Here is a 22,842-nt window from a genome sequence, read left to right on the forward strand (position 1 = left end):
ATACTCCTACGATAAAAATAATGCCCTAAAATATAATACTTTTAGACTATTCTCTCCCCCATAGACTTCAATGCCGTAAACATATTTCATCCAGTTTTACTGTTGAGTTTTAATGCATATTGAAGCCTAGTGTCTCTCATTTTCTGCAGTAAGTGCTTCAAGTCCTCATCATTTTCAGCAAGTGAAATTGTGTCATCTGCATAATGTAGGTTGTTGACGAGTTCTCATCCAATCCTGTTGCTATCTTCCTTTTCATATTGTTCGGCTTCTTGAGTGATTTGCTCAACGTGAAGACTGAAGATATGGGTAAAGGATACCACCCTGACACATACCCTCCCTGATTTTAAACCATATATATGTTCCCTTGGAACAACTGCATTTTGGTCTATGTATAAATTTCACATGAGCACAATTAAGTGTTCTGGAATTCTCATTCTTTTCAAAGTTATCCATAATTTATTAAGATCTACACAGTCAAATGCTTTTGCATTATCAATAAAATACAGATATTCTTCTGATATTCTCTACTTTCAGGCAAGATCCACCTCACATCAGCAATAATATCCCTTCCTTTCACCACGTCTTCTGAATCCACCTTGAATTTTTGACAGTTCCTTGCTGCTGTACTCTTCCAGCTATTTTTAAAATAATCTTCAATAAGATTTAATTTGCATGTGATATTATTAATACTATTCAAAAATTTCCACAATCTGTTGGGTCACCTTTTTTGGGAATAGTATCAAATATGGATCTCTTCTAATCAGTTGGCCAGTTAGCTGTCTTCCAAATTTCTTGGCATATCTAGTGAGCAAGACGGTGACTATTATCTGTTGAAACATGTCAGTTGCTGTCTTTCTTTTTTTTTTTTTTTAGTTGCTGTCTTTCAATTCGAGTGTAGCTTGAATGTGTTTCTTCTTTACCAGTGTTTGGTTCTTGATTATATGCTTCTTCTTGAAATGGTTCAGTGTTCACCCATTCTTTTTGGTACAAAAATAATGTGTATTCCATCTTCTTTTGATGCTTCCTATAACATTCAAGATTTTGCCCTTGGATTCCTTCAGTATCACAATTTAAGATTTGAATTTGTTCTTCAGTTCTGTCAGCTTGAGACATGCCAAATGTGATCCTCCCTTTCGGTTTCCTAACCCTAGCCCTTTGAACATTTAGTTGTAATACTTGGTTCTTTCTTCTTGAGCTGTTTATGATATCTTCTGTTGACCTCTTTTACTTTAGCGTTTCTTCCTTTCTGTCTGGTAGATACTAGACAAGTAGGTTGATGGGAACTGTAGGTAGTTAGGGAAGGCCAACTGCTGGTCACAAGTGATGTTCCTGTGGATGCTTCTGGAACTGATTAGAACTGGGTTTGCTTCAGATAAGGTTTAAAGAAATTTAATCTATAGAGGACAGTGTTTTATCACAAATGAGGGTTAGCAGTCACTAGATATAAATGCAAAGAAGATTTTAAGGCAGTTGCAGGATAAGGGGCAATGACAGGTGAGTTCTAGTTCTCTTTCTTTTCAACCTTGGAAATACAATTTATTCAGGGAATACAAGATAATCTTGAAAAAACAAAATTTTCCTGAGATTATAATTGCATCTACACTTTAAAAAATAAGTTTATTTTTAAATTCAGATACCCCCCACTTTCCTTCATTGTCATTATGTTTCATACAATCATTCCCATACATTCTATTTTATAAAATTATTCATCAGACTGTGCCCACCATTACCCTGTCTTTTCAGGTCCCTGCCGAATCTTTCCCATTTTCTTTACCCTCTCCCTCCACTCACCAAGTTTTGCAACCCTGTTTAACTCCATTTCTTAAAGTGACTTTTAAAAATGTAACATTTATTAAAAATATTTTTAAGGCTTATTCACTTTGTAGTAAGCACCTGGACTTCCTTCCTACTTATGGCTAAATAACAATCAATTGCCTGAGTTGTTGTTGTTGTTAGGTGCCATGGACTCATAGCAGCCCCATGAACAAAAGATCGGAATCCTGTTGTATCCGGTGCCATCCTCACATATCCTAATACACAAGAGTCCACTTTAGCAGTCACTGTATCAATCCACCTAGCTGAGGGTCCTCCTGTGCTTCACTGACTCTCCACCCTTCCCAGCATCATGTCTGTCTCCAAGGAAAAGCCCCTCCTTGCAACATGTCCAAAGTATGTGAGGTTAAGCCCCATTATTCTTGCCTCCAAAGAGCACTCTCCAGTGCACCATCTCCAAGATATATCTGTTCTTTCTCTTGGCCATCCATGGGATATTCAGTGCTCTTCTCCAACACCATAGCTCAAAGGCGTCAATTCTTTTTCTTTTATCCTTATTCATTGTATAGGTCTTGGATGCATAGTTAGTAACTGGAAAACTACGGCCTCAATCAGATACACCTTTGTCCTCAAACTGATATCATTACTTCTCCATAATTTGGAAAGGTCCTGCAATGTGTCCCAGTGCAATGTGTCTCTTTATTTCCTGGCTATTCCTACCAAGGGTGTTAATTGTGGATTCAAGTAAGATGAAGTTGTTAACAGTTTAAATCTCTTCTCCATTCACCATGATGTTGCCTATTGGTCCAGTGGTTAAGAATCTTTGTTATCTTGACTTTTGAGATGCAATCCATAGTGAAGACTGCATTCCTTGCTCTTCTGCAACAAGTGCTTCAAGCCCTCCTCACTTTCAGCAAAGTTGTGTCATCTGCATAATGCAAGTTATTGATGAGTCTCCCTCCAATCCTGATACCACACTCCTTCTCACAAAGTACAGCTTCTCAGAAAATTTGTTCAGCATACAGACTGAACAGGTATGTAGAGAGAATACATCCCTGGTACACCTCTTCCCAGTTCCAAATCATGTAGTGCTCCTCTGTTCCATTTGCACAACAACCTCCTGGTCCAGGTATACGTTCCTCATGAGCACAATCAAGTGCTCTGGGATTCCCATTTTTCTCAATGTCAGCTACAACTTGTCATGATCCACACAGTCAAACGCCTTTGCATAGTCAACAAAGCACAACTATAGTCTTCTTTATTTTTAACTATTAATTATTTTTAAATGATTTATGAGGATTCAGGTTCTTAAATTTATGAACCACAATTGAAGTTGTAATGAAATCAGTAAGTCTTCTAGTAGTAAAATAGAAAACATACTTTAATGTAAAGAAAGAATAATACTTTAAAGGATAATAAAAAGCTGAGTAGATAAATAAGCTTATGTTTCAATTGATTCTGTTTTATATGAATGAAGTCTAAAACTTGGTAAGAAAAAAAGACAAAAAGGTAATAAAGAGGGTCAGTAGACTCGTTTAAAAATTCGTAAAAAGCCATAGCAAAATATTATAACTCATCAGACAAAACACTTAGAATATTGTTAAAAATTATTCTATGTGTATAATCTCTGCTCATGATTTAAAGACATTTTGAAGAGTTTCTCTGTTCCCTGGTAGGTTGCATACCAAAGAAGTCGGTGGCACAATTTAATACACTCTCCTTAAAACTTTGATTGTGTAACAAAGTTTCTCTCACAAAACCAGCTCATCAGACAGGAGTCACTATATGATGGGCTACAAGCTTTTTAATTAGTGATGATGTAACTCAAGGCTGATATCAACATTTATGATTAAGTTGCATGCTGCCTATAGATATGCTTAAAAGCCACTGTTTGGGAGACTGATGAAATTTTTCTAGCTGCAGGGCCGAAAGATCCTGTTGGTGACCTCTAGTATTTCTGGAAATGTTGGCAACTACAGCTATCATTGGGGAACTTCAAAGACACTGATGAAATCCAAGAAGATTACTAAGCAAGTAGAGTAGGATTGGCTTTTTTTTTTTTTTTTTAAGTTTACTGTATATTCTACATTATTAAGATTTGGCTATAAAACGTTGTAAAAAGTCGTCGTTACTACTACCATCCAACAGCTGAAGAAGGATGAAGGAATGGAAACAAAGCGCACATCCCTCTGTAAGGAATGACATAACAACTCCTGACACTCGAGGGAAGGGCTTAATTGAACACCTACTATGCCATGGTCTTGCAATCACTTGCTACGCATCAGAAAGCTGGACGATGACTAAGGATGATAGGAGAATTGGAGAATTGATGCCTTTGAGCTGTGGTGTTGGAGAAGAGTATTGAATATACCGTGGACTTCTAAGAGAACGAATAGGTTCGTCCTGGAGAGGGTGAAGCCAAGCTGCTCCTTGGAGGCAAGAATTCTAAAGCTTCTCTGACATACTTTGGACATGTTGCAAGGACTGACCAGTCGTTGGAGAGGGACGTCACCCTTGGGAGGGTGGAAGGACAGCTAAGGAGAGGTAGACCCTTCATTAGATGGACTGATTCAGAGAGTGGGGTAATGGGAGTAGGTGTGTCAGAGAACGAGATTGGCACAGGATAGAACAGGGTTTAGGGCGACTCGAAGGCACCTAACAACAACATCAACATGTAGAGACGTCTCACTCAAGATTCCATTTAAGGATACATCAAGAGAATGCCATGAAAATGGAATGGGCCTCTGGTCTAAAAACCACACACATCACCCTTTTGTTGCAAGTAAATGAAGGTATACCCTAAGCGTATGCTTGTTAGGAATGGGTAAGTAAAAAAGAAAGTTAAAAAAGGAAAACTAGATTTGAAATAGTCAATAATAGATAATCTTACCATTTCGACTAACTTAAGTAAGAAGTATTTTTAAGCTAGGCGGTTTACAACTAATCAAAACTCAGGAAATAAAAACTCTTGGAAAGAAATCAACTCAGTTGCGAAAAACAGCAGCGTCCAGTAACATCCGAAAAACACGTGGCGGGGGTGGGGAATACGAGCGCCACACCAGGCGAGACTCTAAACCCCATCATCCCATTCGACAGTTAAACTGGGCCGTTCAGGGTAAGGGGGCGCATGGCTTGCTGGGAATTGTAGTTTTTGCTTCTGCGCCTCCCTGTGGGTTTGCGACGTTTAGCGACTATCGCGCCTGCGCCAGCGCCGGCTGATAGGCTGGGCCGTGGTGGCTCGTGCCGGGTGATGCTAGGCGGCTCCTTAGGCTCCAGGCTGTTGCGGGGTGTGGGTGGGAGTCGCGGGCAGTTCTGGGTGCGGGGTGTTGGTGAAGGTGGCGAAGCCATGGCCGCAGGGGAGAGCATGGCTCAACGGATGGTCTGGGTGGACTTGGAGGTGAGTGAGGTGGGCGAGGAGTTAGGAGAGGTGAGGTTTTGCGCGTGGGACCCCAGGCTGCGGGGGAGAGCGGCGGGGGTCCGGGCTCAGGGCTGGCAGGTGAGCGCGGCTGGCTGTGGGATCACTGTGCAAGTCCGGGGGGCAGGAGACCAGCTGGTGTTGGGGGGCCGTGCTGGGTTGTGGGGTTTCGTTTCAGAAGGGAAAAGTCATCCATATGGTACTCTCCCCACCCCTCTGCCCAGATTAGGGTCTCCAGAGCGCGCTGGTCCCTCCGGAGTTACTATTACGAAGGTGGAGGTGGGAACAGTAGTTCTGTTGACCCCTTTTTCTCCAGCCTGAAGGGGCTGTAGGTTGTTAGAACTAAACTGGGCTCTGAAGATGACTCAGCCTTACTCCTGATTTCCTAAGTTAAGAAACTGAGGCCCAGAGAGAGAGTTGGAGTCATTCAAGGTCATCGTGTTAGGGAGCGCCCGAGTTGGGACTGGGATCCAGTTCTGGTGCTGATTCCATTATGTTTATGTTAACCATTCCTCGTGACAGGAGTTTCCCTTTGATCCAAACTGGGAATATTTAGCGTCAGATTGTCTCTAAGATCAGGTGAGGTAATTAGTAAGAAAACTTTGTGCACCCTGGCTGAGCGTGGTGGTATTAGTTATCCAACTTCTGAACTGGAATGTGGCCAGCACCGGAACCCTGTTTTTACTTTGCACCTCCCAGACAGTGAAACTGAGGTTTGTTGAATAAAGGTATACCCATTGCTATCTTTGCTATCCTAGATAGGAATGGTAGCTGTATGTATTTGAAGGGATTCCAGTTAAGTAAATGTGAGTAAAATAGGACGGGAAGGTGATTTCATGTTTCATATATGTATGTTTACTTGTTTTTCTTGCAGATGACTGGATTGGATATTGAGAAGGACCAGATTATTGAGATGGCTTGTCTTATAACTGACTCTGATCTCAACATTTTGGCTGAAGTAGGTGATGCTATAGGATAGAGTGATAGTGCTTAGAGTTGATTGGAATCCTGAAGATCATTTCCTGCTCCCCGGGTCTTTTTATTTTTAAAAAGACAAACTGGGGTCCATGTAGATTAAAGTCTGTGACATGGCTAAAAGAAAAATAAACAAACCCCAAACCCAAAAGAAATCACTCAGCACAGCACCCCTCTGACTCACTTGCTGTGAATCTGAACCAACTCAGAGCTGACTCTCCCTCCAGAGGCAGGCTGTAATTTGCCTACGGGAAGTGATGGCCGATCTTTCTCCCAGAGGTGGTAGTAAGTTGCCTCCCTTTGGGTTGGCAGCACAACTTCTTAGTGTCATTTCCTGAATGCTTGCTGTGAACCATGAGTCCTGGTAGCATAGGGTGTAGCTTTTCAAACTTATCAGCGGTTCTTGGGGATACAGATGGCATTTTCTTCCTGTAAAGATTTATAGCCTTGGGAACTCAATGTCGGATCATTATGAATCAAACTTGATTCCATGGTTGTGGAGTTTGCTATGAACGAGGCACAGTAAAGTGTTTTTTTGTATGTAAGACTCTTAGTCGTAAGGAGAAGTATAAGGAAGGTACTTTTTTAATAGCCATTTTGAGGATGATTTGTTTTGGCACAGAAGTTGGGTGATTGTGCACGCTCACCTGAGGGGTCTTGGGGACATTAGTGGATAAACACCAGCAGCCTGCATTAAGGGCTCATTACCACTAGGCTGTATTATCACAGTGGTCTGGCAATTCTTGTCAGAGTTTTTATGACACAACCATAACCTTGAGTTAGTGGTAAGGAGTTGCTCTGCCAACTCAAAGGCACTGAGTTTGAATCTATCAGCTGTTCATGGAAGAAAGATAGTCTCCTCCTCTGCAGTTTACAGCCTTTGAAAACATACTGGAGGTTTAATCGGGAGGGCGTTTGATGGCACTCATCACCTTAATTTTAACTTGCTTCTGGATCATCTAAATTTTGCCTTTTCAACTTGAGTGTATAATTTTTCTAGATCTTTAGTAAAGTTTTTGACTTTCTGTGAATGCAGGGCACAAAACGTGCTCATATTGACCCAAAGTTGGAATCCACCAGCAGCTTCGTAGGAGAAATCCTTCGTGATTTACTGCCTCTGAAAACCTGCTGGAGGGTTAGCTATGAGTTGGTCTGCACGGCGGCAACAGCAGTTGATGTATTGGATGGAATTAAGAGTTTACATACTTTTAGCTGGAACATGAAAAGAAATAGAACACATCTGTTGTATTTCAGCCACTCATGAACCACTTGATAAGTGTGTGTGATACCTTGTGATTGGTTAAGGGGGGGATATCCTTGATCTTGATTAACTGGTTTGTTTATTTTTGTTTTTTCATTTTCTTGTTGTGTACTGTGAAGTCGGAGTTGAATCTGACTGGCACAGTAGGAGATTGCTCCTCCTTCTTCAGTGGAGCATCTGGTGGATTTGAACTGCGCCTTTGGGATTGCAGAGCAGCCTCTTGCCACTAGGCCACCAGAGCTCCTTTTCTGGTTTATATTTTGTCATCAGTACTCAGAGTCATAAAAAAAAAATCTGTAATAGGAACAAGACAGGGACACATGGAAAAGCAAGTGCTATTTAACAGAAAAATAAGTGTTCAAGGAGTAGAATTGATTTGTTACTGACACTGGATGCAGTTCAAAAATCTACAGTTTAAGACTTCCATTTACTTGGAGTAGATGTGAGGAGTCAGAAGCATTTAGAGATGAATTGCCAGCAGATGAAGCACTGCTGTTATCTCAGGCATGTCTGAAAGCAAATCGTGAGACTTTATATTTCTCATCATAACGTAGATTTTTTATTCCCCACTCAGTTTTACAAATAAAACTTTGGCGTTTGAGTTTTGGTTGCTTTTCTCCCACTTGGACTTTACTGGGGCTGAACAGTGAAAAGAAGTGTTTTTACTTTACCAGCTCAGCTAACCCTTGGCCGAAGAAATCTTTTTCCCTTAGACTGTTGATTTGTGAAATACTGATGGTTTAATGGACCAGTTAGTAGATATGTACCCTGGAGGAAATTTGGGTATGTATATACATAGATGTAGATAGTGCAGTGTGTGTAAATAGACAAATTTAGATGAGGATACAGGATATTTGAGGGTGGGGGCGGCAAATCAGTTCTCTGGAAACTACCTTTTATTCTTGTGTAAATCTGAGAAAATGTTCTGTTAGTATAAGAACAAACATCGTCTCTGAACTTATTTCTGTAGCTAGTTTAGTTTGCCAAGTAAGATTTCAAGTAAGCTGTAAAAGCCATGATTTTATAATAGCTTGCTGCTTCTAGCATTGTTGACTAGGATTGTTTTTTCTTTTACCTTGAAGATTCGTTGTTCTTTTAACTGGTATAGAGCAAGATCCTTCCTTCCCTCATGGAGATTATTTTTTGACCCTCACCAGTTTTCTTGGAAATGCTTTTCTGTTGTAGGATTGTCAGGCATATTTTCATTAAATTCTCGTTCATTTCAATGATTGTAAACCATTATTAATACTTCAGCAGTAATGTAGTTTGGATTTATAGGGTGCTTTTCTTCTAGGGAGTTCAAAGAACTTTCATATCTATTTTTTTTTATCCTGTTAACATCTTCAAGTGAATGATGCATGCTAATTATTATCATCCTCATTGTACAGAAGAAACTTAAGTCTAGGATGACATGCTTTAATGACATAGCTCACGTACCAGAGTCTAGATATTCTCAGTTGAATGTTTTCACCATTAAACACCATTAAACGAAGCTGAGAATTTAAAGTTACTTCACCTTAGCTCAACATAAATCTATAATCCCCCTCTTTTTCCCCCCATGTGGGTGTGTATTTTCAAAAGATCATTAAAATCAAAACAATAAATAACTTTGTAAAAAATAGGGTAAATGACCAATTTTCTTCCTGTCCTTAAACATTCATGTGTTTTTTGAGAATTTTTTCTTTATGTGTGTATTTTGCCCCCTTCTTAAACAAATGTAAGTGATGTTATACTGATACATGGGGTTTGGTATGTCCCCCACCCCCAATTGGTAGTATAAAGTCGAGTCTTTTCAGAGCACATTCCTTAATTATAAGCCAGGAACTAACAATGAAAACAAACTTTTTCTGTAGGTCAGATAGTACTTGTTTTAAATTTTGAGTGCCACATACCTTTCTGTCACATGTTCTCACTTTTAAACTGAAAACTAAAAAAAAAAAAAAAGTGAAAACTGCCCTTTACTCACTGACCATTAAAAAACCAAAACAACTCAGCCCCAGGCTGGGGCCATAGTTTGTTACCCCTTAACATCTAAGTATGTCCTCTCTGAGTAGGCAATTAGATTTCCAGGTGTGGTTACTATAGTTTTACTTTGTTTGCTTGTTTGTGCTCCTTCACTCTCATTAATAGACTAGGATAAATGAGGAGCCCTTTTAAGGTTAACAGAGTACCCTCGACTTTTAATTTCTCCGGCAAGTACATATTTAATCTTGAAAGCAGCTCAAACTTTATTCCAGACCGTAGGGAAATTTACTGTTGATTCCTGACGACTAATGGTCTTTCTAATTCACAGGGTCCTAACCTGATTATAAAGCAGCCAGATGAGTTGCTGGACAGCATGTCAGATTGGTGTAAGGAACATCATGGGAAGGTAACATTACCAAATAACAGGATTGCTGCTTTGGGGATCATAACAAGCTTGTTGCTCCCACATCTGAATCCTATACCATTGTTGGATGGTATTGCTAAAAGGGTGAGAGGAAGATTGCTTGGCAAGCCTGGGAAACTGCTTGCTGGCTTTCCTTTTCAACTCTGGGACCTCTCGAGATCACCTCCTGACTGCCCTCTTTTCCTCTCTCCTCCGTTCAGTCTGTCGCGAGCGCATTGTGGATTCTCAAGTATTGCTCAAGTCAGTCTTTTGGATAAGGTTAGGAATCATCTGTGCAGAGAAGGGGGAACGCTGCTCTCCTGTTAATAGTCGTTTCTTCCCAGAGGTTATGTCCTTGGACCTGAGCACCACCTTTGTTTTTGACTGTGTGGAAATGCTATTAACAATCAGGAACAGCTGATTTGGCTTGAATCCTTTTGAGAGAGAGAGAAAAAAATTGGTGTAAAGATGGCAGTGATAATTTGAACTTGAGCTTTTTTGTCCAGTGTAGAAATGAGGTTGCATTTCTGGATGCCTTTGAACACTGACTTCATGTGTCTCTGGTGGGGGTTTGGGGATTCTCTCTTTCAGTCTGGTCTTACCAAGGCAGTGAAGGAGAGTACAATTACATTGCAGCAGGCAGAGTATGAATTTCTGTCCTTTGTACGACAGCAGACTCCTCCGGGGCTCTGTCCTCTTGCAGGTAAAATCCAGTCCTCTGTATACCTTGTAGATAGTCGTCTGTTGTAGGGGTTCAAGAGACTGCAGTTCCAGAAAGACCAGCCAAGGTCATCCATGTCTTCCTCTTTGGGGAGTACATCTTCCTTTTATGTTCAAATTTTTGTGTTTAGTTTATAATGTGAATATTGGAAAAATGCCCTGAAACCAGACATGACAGCTTGGAAACCAACACAGACTAACTCAATAAGAATTTCCCCCATATTTTTGCTATGGAAACATTTCACGTGCACAGGAAAGTTGGATTAAGTAATTGTTAACTTAGTGCTGTTTGTTTTACTTAGCTGGCTTTTTTTTTAATTTATTTTTTTTGTTGAACATTTGAAAGTAATTTGCAGGTATCTTGACACTTGATTTCTAGTTACTTATTCAAGCTTCTCCTGAAGATAAGGATCTTCCCTTACATAATTACAGCATTATTTTCGTGTTTAAGATTATTAAAAAGAATACATGGATGTAAGTTCCCAAAGATGTCTTAAAGTTGTTTTGAACCAAGGTTCATGTGTTTCATTCATTACTATGTTTCTTTAGTAATCTAAAAAAAAACCATAAAAACCCCAAAAACCACTGAAACAGTTCACTGTTGCCCACCCCTCGTAGCTATTGACTTTAAAGAGATCAGGTCAGTTGTAGTAGCATTTTGAAAGAACTGCATTGTCAAAAGGGAAGTTAATGTTCTTTGGAGATATTTGTATGTGTGAATTGATGTAGCAATATTCTGCTTAAACATTTGTGAAGAACATATATTGTATTAAATTCTGCGCCCCACCCCCAGGTAATGTGGCTGATGTCTATTTTAAAGTTCTAATTTAAAACTTAGTGTTTTTAATATGAATAACTGTATGGAAATGTGAATATGGATATGATTTGTGAAAAAAATTGGAATATAAATAAAAGGTTTCTCTACCTCTGTGATTCAGTTAAATTTTTAGTGTCAGCAGTGTGGCTTTCCTGACACTGGGAGAATATTTGTGTAAATAGATGTGTAACAAATATATGTATTTGTGCATTATCAAGCACGTTGAGACATAGACATATTATTAGTCGACAGGCCATTTATTAATTTGTTACGCCCCAGACTGAATAAATACTCAGAAATCTGCCTTTGGATCATAACCAGATGTTCTCCAAATGATTTAGAAATTTTGAGATACTTTGAGGAATTGTTTCCATTAAAATTAGAAAAAAAATCATCTCCATTTCAAATATTAATTTTTATCTCCTGTTATGTGTGACTAGAAATACACAGATGCAGTATGCTTCGTGTCTTTCTAGGAAATTCAGTTCATGCAGATAAGAAGTTCCTTGACAAATACATGCCTCAGTTCATGAAACATCTCCATTATAGAATAATTGATGTGAGCACTGTAAAAGAGCTGTGCAGGTAAGGGCTGTATTTAGGATGTATTAACTTGCCTCATTTAGCATGTTTTTACTTGAGAATTTGTGAAAGGACTTGAGTAGTGCTGTAAAGCTGAGAGTGTAAAGCAGGGATATATCTTGTTCATCATCTTCTCACTTGGGTAAGACTTTATCCTGCACTGGCTAAGAGTTGGAGTAAACAATGTCATGAGTCTTTCATATAAATTGCATTAATCCAGAAAATTTACTAAACCCCCATTCAGTGTCAAGCATAGTAAGTAGCCTTTGTGCTGGAGACATATTAATAAAAAGTCCTCAAGTCACTTACAGCCTAATAGATTGAAAACTGCATAAAGAGCACACACCAGAAATATACTCTGTGATGTGGTTAATGGCCATGTGCATATTGAAGGCATAAGGGTAAGGGGCTACCTGCTAGCAAGTCAGGAAAAGCTGTATATAAGAATTAGCTTTTAAGCTGAGACTTAAAGAGTGGATGTTTTCTAAGCTTTAAGCGAAGGGAAAACAGGCCAGCAAAAGGGAATGGCTAGAAGCTCAAAGCTGTGAGGCAGTAAGAAGACAAAGCCAATTCAAGGAATTAAAAGCAATTTATTAATCCTGGAGTGCAAAGCATGGGGTTAGGATAAGTTGGGAGATGAGACCATATTTTGAAGGGCTCTATGCCATCCTAAGGAAATTAAATATTATGTGTGATAAATTCCTTTGAAAAATTTTTGAGGAATGAGTGATGGGATTAGATCATTCTGAACTCAGGGTGGAGATAAAAAGAGAATGTAAGGAGATCAGAAAAAAGAGTAGTATCGTCTAAGAGAGAATGACTAACAGACATGGCAGTGGGCAGCAGATAAGCTGGTATAGAGATAAAACATCAAAGTGGGGGGATAGACACTGAATGCTTGGTTGGGGAGGGAGGGTGAGTGGAGTTTCTAGTCTGGCCACTTGCTTAGATGATGTTACTACTGCTCAAAGATAAGAGGAACACAGAGGAAGAATAGACTTGGTAGACGGGAGAGAGTGGTATTTAGAATGGAAAATGTGGTTTTCCCTACTTTTTTGATTTAGTATTTTGATGGATTGTTAAGTGAGCTTTTCCAGCAGGCACTTGGATAGCCATGAGAGAAAGCCAGGAGAGGGTTGGGCAGGAGTTCCAGATTGGAGTCTTCTACACTGATGGGGGTTGGATAAGGATGAGAGATGGTTCTAGGTAAAGAGGCAGCTTGATAGCAACATTCATGTCTTGTTTCAATATTGATAAATGACTTGAAGGAGGTAAATTATTGCGTGTATTTGAGACAGTTTCCTTTGAGAGTTCCATTTCTGCTGTATGTAGACGCTGGTATCCAGAAGAATATGAATTTGCACCAAAGAAGGCTGCTTCTCACAGGTATGTTTCAGTACTCTGATGCACACATAATCCCCAGATTTCTAAATAATTCCTTCCCCCATTTTCCCTTTCTTTGTGCGCCCCTGACTCTGAAGTGACTCATTACTGGAATTTTTAGTGGGTTTTCAGAAACTGTAAATCACACGGGAGAAGATGGTCCATCTTAGACAAATATGTCTTGAAGAAAGTGTAATCAGGGTGCTTTTGAGGAGCAGGGACGATGAACCTTTATATTGCCTACTTTGGCATGTTGTCAAAAGACTTTGGTCACTAGAAAAAGACATTATGCTGGGAACATTGAGGGGTCAGAGAAAGAGAGGAAGACCTCCCGGAAGATGGATTGACACAATTACTGTAACAATGGGTTCAAGCATATTAGAAATAATGAGGCTGGAACATGATAGGGCAAGATTCAGAAATAGTCACTGTGAGTCATTGTTGAGTCCCTGGTACCTAAAAAAAAAAAAAAAATCAACCTTTCCCTTCTGGAAAACAGTGAACAGCATAAAGACAATTTATTTTTTTCTAGAATCATCAAGAATTCTGACCAGGAATACATTCTGAGAGGTTTATAGGGAATAATCTTTATTATAGTCTTGAAGCTTTTAGATAATTTAGTTTAAAGGTATGATGAAACAAACTGTAATCTTTCTAGTAATGAGCAGTATTAATTTTCCTCCCACTTACAGTCATTAAAAAAAGAACACTTTGTGTATAGTTGTATTACACTAACACTGTTAACCTAAGTTTGACATTTAAATGTTTCTGATTTTTTTTTAAATGAGCTACAACCTTAGTTACAAATACACAAAAAAGTTTCAAGATCTTGTCTAGCCTGTGTGCTAAGTCTTTGACTTTGTGAATGAGATAGATGCCTTGTAACAGAAGCATTGAATGTATCCTTTACTGAGTGCCTGCTGTGTGCCATGCACTGTTCTAGGCAGGCAGAAAAGACCAAGTCCTTGTTTGATTTTCTTGCGTCTTTTTCTATTGATCTTACCTGAATCAATAATACAGGTGTATATTACTTTATCTGAATAATACAATAATATAGGTATACCTCATTTTGTCTGTTAGAATTGGGCTTGAAGTGTTTTGGAATTCATAATTTCTCAGATGTTAGAAAATCTGTAGCACTACAGTTGCCTTGTTTTGCTAAATATTGTGGATTTCCCCCTCCCCCCCCCAAACATTTTGTTTAGGTCTGTGGAAGAGCCCTCTAATAAAGCACTGATACCTATTGTAAAACATGAATAGTTGCATCAAATGTAATAACTAATGACTGTATACTGCCTTACCATGCCTGGTGACACAGTGATTAAAGAGTTGTTAACCAAAAGGCCTGCATTTTGAACATGATAGCTGCTCTGTGGGAGGAAGATGAGACAACTGGCTTAAAGATTTATAGCTTTTGGCCTCTGTGTGTTAGAACTGACTTGATAGCATTGGGTTGTTTTTGTTTTTAAAGTAAATATTCTCACATCAGGACCAATTAGGTTTTCCCATCGATTTTGAAACTGTAAGTCATTTCATGTGCTCCTACTCTGATCTCTTGGATTTCAGTGTCGTATAAAGAGTTTATGTGCCCTTGTGTGGCCAGAGGCTGCATGTTTGATGGCGTCAGAACTCCACTGTCTATCCAGGACCAGAGAAGAAAACAAAATTGCTGCCCTAACCACAGAAATAACTTCCATAAAACTATTACACTAAAGTTTATATTCTCTACAAGAGCCCTGTGGCCCCTCATTCGGAGTGTCTGGGTTTCCTTGCACATGCTTTTAACAAGCTTGCACTGACTCGATTAGAAGAAGAAGAGCTTTTAGACAGTCTGGCTGCTATCACTCCCTGCGTAGATCACAGGAGGAGGCAGATCCCCTTTCATGGTTAGGATCTGTCTGAGAATTGTTTATTAGAATGACTGAGTCATGAATTATGTTCAACGATGTCAGTAGATTTTGTTCAGGGATGTCATTATGCATTGCTCAGTATTTCCCAGCTTGTGTTCCACGAGCTGTTAATAAGTATTCCACAAATGATGTCCATTAAGTTTTAGAAATTCTCTGTGTGTGTATGTGTGTACAGTATAATCCCTTGGGAATTCGCATTGCACTTTAGTAAATGAAATGCTTTGCAAAGAACTTCAGAAGAGAAGTGTTTAATGTAGTTTTCCTAAACTTCCTTGACCTCAGAGTCATTTTCCACTCTCCATGGAACACTTTACCATCTTAAGGAACTGTTTGGGAAACTTGAGGCTGTTAGGACTTAGTTTGGTTTTTGGGTGGTGTTTTTTTTTCTCCTCTTCTTTTAAAAAAAAAACAACAACAAAATACTTGACGTTTGTTTTGCTGAAAGCGTCCCTTTCCTTGTAAGGCCTGACTGCGGTGTTGACAGCAGCGCCTCGTGCACTCGAGTCATTTAGAACAAGTTCTCATTTTGGTGTAAAATGCTTTCCGTCCCCCACCGACCAAACTGTGCAGCTCTGCAACTGCATCCTGGCCCTTCTCACCCTTCTGCCCCCAACCCTCACCTCCTTGTACCCCCAATATGTTTTTCCCAATAAAAAAAATTAATTTTTTAATCATTAAGTAAAGTAGCACCCATTTTTATTACAAATCATTGTATGCACTTCCAAATTTTTTCCAGCATATTAGTCCCATTTATTTTTTTTCTCATTTTCCTCTCTGCCCACCTCTCGCCCATAGTTCACTTTTCTCTTTGGAAAAAAAATAAAAGAAAATTCTTTCATTGTTATACAATCTCCCATCTCCCCAAGTCCACACAGTCCACTTTACTATGCATTTCCTTTTCTGGAATCTTGTCATGAAAATAATACCTAATCATATATTCCTTTTGAACAGTTTTCTCCCTCATCTATTGCAATGCAGTATACATTATTTATCCCCTCTTTTCTTAGTTTCCCCCAAACCTGATGTCAGTCCTTTTTCACAACAGTGGCACTATGCAGTATTTGTCCTTTAGTGTCTTAGATATTTCAATCAGTGTAATGCCCTCCAGGGTTACACATTTTGTATAATATTTCATGAGTTCCTGGTTTTTCTTTTCTTTTTTTTAAATAATTTTAATGAACATTTACAGAGAATTGGATTTCCATTCATTCAATGCAGCATAGCATTCCATTGTATGAATATACCACAGCATCTCTATCCATTCGTTTGTTGACAGGCACTTGGGTTGTTCCCAACTCTTTGCTATTATAAACAAAGCCACAATAAACATGGGTATGCATATGAAAAAAAAATGCTTTCCATCACCTCTGTTCTTGAGCATCTCACTCAACCCGGTGTGTTTGCTTTTAGGGCACTCGATGACATTAGTGAAAGCATCAAAGAACTTCAGTTTTACCGAAATAACATCTTCAAGAAGAAAACAGATGAAAAGAAGAGGAAAATCATAGAAAACGGAGAAACTGAGAAGACTGTGAGTTGATGCCAGTTCTCCCGCTGCCGCCACGGAGTTCTCTGGAAGCAGCTGCTGGTGGCCTTTTCCTTTCCCGTTCACCCTGATTGCCTGACAAAGCACCTTCTTTCAGTTAACTCACAACTCTAGATTACTCACCCAGACAGCACTGGAAATACTGTTGGGTTGTTGTTTTTTTTCCTGTCTCTGCTGTTACCATTTATAACACAACTACTTCTTTGTAAGTACCAGGTCATGCCCATCCCTTGGTACATATATCTTCATTTGCTTCTAGACCATTTCTTTTGTTTAAAAAGAAAAAAAAAATAAAGCTAGTTCTATTGAAATGCAAGATATTTCCTTCGTACCCTCAGTTCTTTAGTAGTTTAATCATTGATGAAAGATGGCCTTTTTTTAAAAAAAAAAGAGTTTAAATCGACATTGTACAGTTAGGAAAAGATTATGTTTTCTTATGTTAAAAAGGAAGCAAACCTCTTTTGCTTTACAAGTCAGGCATGGAAGGACTAGAAGTAGGTTCAGAGAAGCAGCTTTAGGCTTGTTAGAGTTTTTGGACTAATAACTCTTATTTAGGCTGCTTTTCTTGGAATTGAGGAAATCCTGTAGCCATCTGATAGGGATTTAGTAATAACCAAGGTATGTTGTAGTTAAGTGCCATTGAGTCGACGGTGACTCTTGGACAATAGCTCTGAACCCAGCTTGATCCTGAGCCAGTGTCACTGCCTCTGACACACCTGCCCCAGTTACCCCAGTTACTATTGGATGGTTATTATGTGTGAGGCAGTCACTGCAGTATTTTGAGAGCATTAAGTAGCTACTTGGCCATCTTCGTTGAGCTCTTTTGATTGAGGGGTGACCAAAGTCCTCAGCCACCAGAGTGCACACTGGCATCACCTGTCTTTAGACTATATCCCACTCTCATTTTTGTGCTCTTCACTCTCACAGTTGCCCTTTTAGGATAAGAAAGGAGAGTTGAGAAAGGCCCACAGGTGACCTGCATCTCATTGAGACCTTTCGACTAACACTCGGGTTATCCAAAATGACATTCTTGCTTCATTTCAGTCATTCTATGGACATACAGGTGTGATCATAATAGGACAGTTCCATTCCAGAAAAATAATGAGATTGTAGGTTAGAATAATGTCATACAGTGAAGAAAACATACAGAAGCTGTAATTCATGCACATGAATAGAATAGAGGTCGGACGGCAGCTGGAAACTTGTCAAGTTCTAGCTCTCATGGGTTCACCATTTAATCTTCTCCAAGTGAGTATATTAAGTCTTGGGGTTATAAGTTTATTGCGTGTAAGCTACTGAGTGTATAAGCTGATGGAAAGTAAACTTCAGCCAACTCTCCTGAAAGTCCATTTGGCTTTCTGGAATGGCACAGGCTTTTTAGCTCATGCACCTTCCTTAATGGCTTGGAAGGGAGGAGTGTGTCTAAGATGCTCTTGAGTCAAAAATCTGGGTTCAAATTGAAGCTCCTTGAAATACTCAGCAACTTCAGCAAATTATCTTCTCTTAAGCCTTAAGTTTCCATCCCTGTCAGATGAGGTGGTGCCTAACTCACCAGGGTTGTCACCAGCTCCCTGCTTGATACACAAAGCATATCACCAAGATGATGGTTTTGCTCAGGTGAGGTTCACTGGGAAAGGATACTGTGTCTGTCGGTAATGGGCTCGGGCATCATCTCATTTAAAGCCTGTGATGGCATCATACTGAAGACTTATAAACTCTATCAGCAGTCTGCCTTTGACTTGGCATGATGTTTCCAACTGAAATTTGGCAAGAGGATCCCTGTTCTTACTTGGCTTTCAGGAATGTTACCAATGCAAGAGGAAGGTATGAAAACTCTTGAGTGTTAAAAACGTGGTTCCTGGTAACTAGGTATAGCTCTTAATGCCATAGACTGGACTAGTCTATTCATCAGCTTAACTATTTGAGACTCTTCATTTTGTCTTAAGGATTATAATTTTAGGTGTTAATTTTAGGCCTCCTGTCCCATTTTGTGTATTCAGTATTTAATGGTTCTCTGGTAAGCCCTTCATGTGTGCAGTCGTTTTCAGTAGCATCATCTGTAGCCTGGGAGGAAAGTCCAGTAATAGGTCTGTGTAAACATGGGACAGTTTTGTGATTAGCTCATTATTTTTCAGTCTGCTTAAAAGTGGCACTGGCGTTTACTTTCACAAGAGATTCCTGAAGCTATGAAGTCATTTCTGTGAAATGGACAGCAAGGCCAGTTGGCTTAAGTATATGTAACTTCCACTTAAATGACCAGTCTGTTTGCTTCGCAGAGCTGGTTATTCTAATGCTATTGGGTGCTTTTCACTTAGTTGTTCTTTGGTCTGTACTGTAATTATCCTGCAGTTATATTCTAAGGATCAGCCAGGTTTAATTCTCCGTGTTTTAACTCATGAAATGAGGAAGTAATGTGTCCAGTTATTTCCCTCTCTGAGTGCCCATGATAATCTAGCCGTTATACTGACTATGTGGGCCAGAAAGACTTATCTTTTCTAGTTTAGCCCCAAGGGTTAAGAAGGAATCTCAGATACTTATGTTGTGGAACAATGAGATTAGGTCTGTTGGAGACAATGAGATTGACGTAGGGTAGGGCAGCTTTCAGCGTTAATGTCTGTAGGATCACTATGAGTTGCAGGCAATTCGATGACATGTAACAACATGTTTATTCATGTATAAAACAACGTATCTGTTTTTAATCAACCAAGCTGATTCTCTGTCAATACAGAAATTGATAAATCCTTTTGATAAAAGTTTCTCTTATGTTTAAGCCTTAACATAAGATGAATAGCTAATCATACAGTTCAAATGCAGTTTTGTCATGAAAGAGATCCTGTCACTTTGATTACATTGTGAATGTTCCAGGTATACTCGATACCTTAGCATTCTGGGAGAGAAAAAAATTTAAAAAGTAGCAGGGATAGTAGAAAATTAGTTGTGTGGATAAGCCATTTGTAGCAGATTAATGAGGACAAAGGCTGTATGTCTGTTGATGAGGGCTAAACCTATTATGTCATTTATCTTCTGATATATGCTGAATATCTTTTGTGGAAATAAATTGTTAGTGTGTCTCACATGAGCCAAGCTCTTCATTTTATGTGGCTCATGACAAGACCATACCTTGGTAGTAATATAAATAAATGATTGTAGTTGAACATTTTTAACTGAACAAAGAAATACCATAGCTTCAAAAGAGGCTGATAAAAAAGATGAGGTTGTCAGTCATTCCAGTAGAAGGCAGGCAGAAATAGTCACAGTTGACTGCCAAGATCAAGTTCAGTTTAGGGGGCGTGAGATTCAACTCGGCTTATTGGTAGGTGGCGACTGCAGTTCATAGCCACCCAGTGAACAACAGATTGAAACCTGGCCCTATCTTTTGCTGTCCTCAAAATCTCCACCATGGCCAGGCCAGTTGTTGCCCTCATTGTGTCAGTTCACCTTGCCGCGGGCCTTCATCTCTTTCAGCTTCATCTCTTCATCTACTTTCCCAGGCATTGGTTTTAGAAGACAATTTAACTAGTTTGTTGTTGCTCCTTGGTGTTCTCTGCTCTAGAAAACAGGTCTCTCAGTAGGAACACACCATAGAAATGAGGAACGTTGGGGAATGTGGAGCAAGATACGGTCCTGTGTGAATGAAAATATATCCTTAAACAGCCTGTGGGATCCTTGGATCCAGGTTCAGATGCATTATTTGCTACAACACATTTTCAGAATGATCTTATCGTGGGACAGGTTGTGTAAAGGGAGACAGCTTAGAGGAGCTAGACTCTTAAATCCTGGCTGTGTCCTCAGAAAGGGCAGTTTCTCAGTGCTTCTCAATTTAGAATAACAGGAATTGAACAATTCAGGGAGGTGCTTGGCTCTATGCCACTGTCGAAGTAGTGCAGGCAGTCCTCAGGCTACGAACATCCAGTTTATGGGCAGCTGTAGTTCTGAACCACCGCCTGTGAAGCCAATTCTATTAAAAATTTGAGGTATCTACAATGTATAACAGGCATAATCGGGAAGCACATCAGAACATTTTTCCTCTAAAGTGCTAAAGATGTATTAGTGTTATGAAGATGTTTTTTCTTGACTATTGTTTAGGCATAGAAAGATATACTACATGTTCTGTTCTAAGACAAATATTTGCTTAACTGACATAAGTTAGGAACCTACCTGTTTTCACTGAAGTACAAATGGGATTCAAAGACAGAATTGGGAACAGAACTCTACTGAAATCTGGGGATTGCCCCCATAAGGAATTGATGCTTTTGTTTACAGATAGTGAATTTAATGACATCATACACTTTTCTTATCTCTTATACCTCTAGGTTTTGCCATATGAAGTACTGGGGTTAGACATTTGTGCATCTAGATTAATGCAACTTTGTAGGCTACTTAGAAACTGATTCTATTTATAACATTTTTTTTTCCTGTGGAAAACATTTCCATTTTGAATTCCATTTAACCAGCTCATAGTTGATATTTTGCAATAGAATTCATTCTTGAGTTAGAGACCATCTGTACATAATTTTGTAGTTTTTGTCTTGTACTCTTTTTGCTAATATCACTCATTGCTTAACACACCACTTCCTCTTTACCATTCTTGGGATTCTGAGGTACCTTGTTACTTCTCTCTCTTTACTCTTTCTGGCATTGAAGTCTGAAATAATTTGCCTTGGTTGCCCATTCATTTTTATGCTCATACTTAATAACAAATAATTTGGAAGGCTTGATAAGAGAGAGATTAATGACATTGTTAAGCTCTTGCTATAGAGTGGTGTAGGAGCAGTTTTCTCCCCTTGAAATTATTTTTTTTAAATACATACTTAGAGAATATAGGGGTTGGCATTACATGCCCCAGGGCCAACACTTCTTAGAAAGTCTTGTTTTATCCTCAATATATATTTTATAATTTTTTTATTTTTTCTCTCTCATTATTTAGGTACTCTAAAGAGATGATCAACTTTTATTTTGCAAAATAAGATTTTTTTAAAAAATCTATGAGCATTTCATAAAATGAAAGACATTTTAACTTACATATGCAAAGAAGCAACAAGATTTCAGAATAAAAAAAAAAGATTTCAGATTAAAGGAAAAATAGTGTTGTTAGGTGGCATTGAGTGACTTGATTGCTAGTGATTGTGAACAACATTGACACCTTGCTCTGTCCTGCCCCAGCCTCACAGCTCTGTTAGGGTCAAGTCCATTGTTACTGTGTCAGTCCATCTTGTTGAGGGTTTTCTCTTTCTCTGACCATCCACCTTTCCCACCATGATGCCTTCTTCCAAAGACTGGACCTCCTAGCAACATACCCAAAGTATATGAGGTAAAGTTTCACCATCCTTGCCTCTCAGGAGCACTTTGATTGCATTTTCTCTAAGACAGACTTGCTTGTTCTTTTGGTAGCCCGTGGAACAAATAGTCTGTACTCTTTGCTAACACCACAGTTACAGATTTTAAATGGATTACAGTTAGCTTTGTTAAGAGTTAAATTATGTCCTTTCTTACATTGCACTTGAAATGGACTTAAAAAACCACATGCAAACATTTTATCCTGGGTCAGAAGTAATCTAAGAGAGCTCTGATGATCTAGTGGGATCCAATCAGTCCTAAGGCAAGCAGTTCCAATCCACTAAGCTGCTCTGAAGGAGAAGGCTGGCCAGTCTCCTCCCTGTGGAAGCTCACTGGAGCATCACTATGAGTTGGTTCCACCTTGATGGCCATGAACACCTCCAGCCTATCAGTCTGCTCAATCCCATTGTGGCAGTCTCTGTGGCAGCCCGTCTCACCCAGGGTCTTCTCTCAGTGACCCTCTGCTTTTCCAAGCACTAGGTTTAGAGGACAATTTAACTAGCTTTATGTTGTTCCTAGGTTGTTAGGCCACTCATTATTAGTCTAGTGGCGTAGTACATTAGGTCTTGTGCTGCTAACCAGAAGGTCAGCAGTTCCAATCCACCAGCTGCTGCTCAAGATAAAGATGGGCATTCTTCCATGAAGATTCACAGCCTTGAAGACTCAATGGAGGATCATTGAGTCAATTTTTTTCTTTTTTTATTATTAAATTTTATTAGTTTTAATGAACATTTACAGGGATTTTGGGTTTTCAT

At 39.2% G+C, this 22,842-nt stretch overlaps 1 protein-coding gene across 1 annotated transcript; it reads left to right on the top strand.

Moving 5' to 3' along the window:
- The first annotated feature begins 4,881 nt into the window (after window positions 1-4,881).
- REXO2 (RNA exonuclease 2) lies at window positions 4,882-17,066 on the top strand. The gene is made up of 7 exons (XM_006890796.1): window positions 4,882-5,170; window positions 6,063-6,146; window positions 9,718-9,795; window positions 10,384-10,495; window positions 11,806-11,914; window positions 13,244-13,297; window positions 16,615-17,066. Exons 1-7 carry the CDS (start codon window positions 5,024-5,026, stop codon window positions 16,742-16,744), a joined length of 714 nt encoding a protein of 237 aa, XP_006890858.1. The 5' UTR covers window positions 4,882-5,023; the 3' UTR covers window positions 16,745-17,066.
- The last annotated feature ends 5,776 nt before the right edge of the window (window positions 17,067-22,842 follow it).

This window comes from Elephantulus edwardii, unplaced genomic scaffold (assembly GCF_000299155.1).
Source record: "Elephantulus edwardii isolate Elephantulus edwardi_28Jun2011 unplaced genomic scaffold, EleEdw1.0 scaffold00093, whole genome shotgun sequence".
NCBI lineage: Eukaryota > Metazoa > Chordata > Mammalia > Macroscelidea > Macroscelididae > Elephantulus > Elephantulus edwardii.

What these genes read in the sequence shown, in the direction of transcription:
- REXO2 (XM_006890796.1), top strand. Translation starts at nt 5,024, where the DNA reads ATGCTAGGCGGCTCCTTAGGCTCCAGGCTGTTGCGGGGTGTGGGTGGG. An exon ending in GGGGCTCTGTCCTCTTGCAG is followed by an intron (nt 10,496 to 11,805) that starts GTAAAATCCAGT and finishes GTGTCTTTCTAG; the next exon opens with GAAATTCAGTTCATGCAGAT. An exon ending in ACTGTAAAAGAGCTGTGCAG is followed by an intron (nt 11,915 to 13,243) that starts GTAAGGGCTGTA and finishes TGCTGTATGTAG; the next exon opens with ACGCTGGTATCCAGAAGAAT.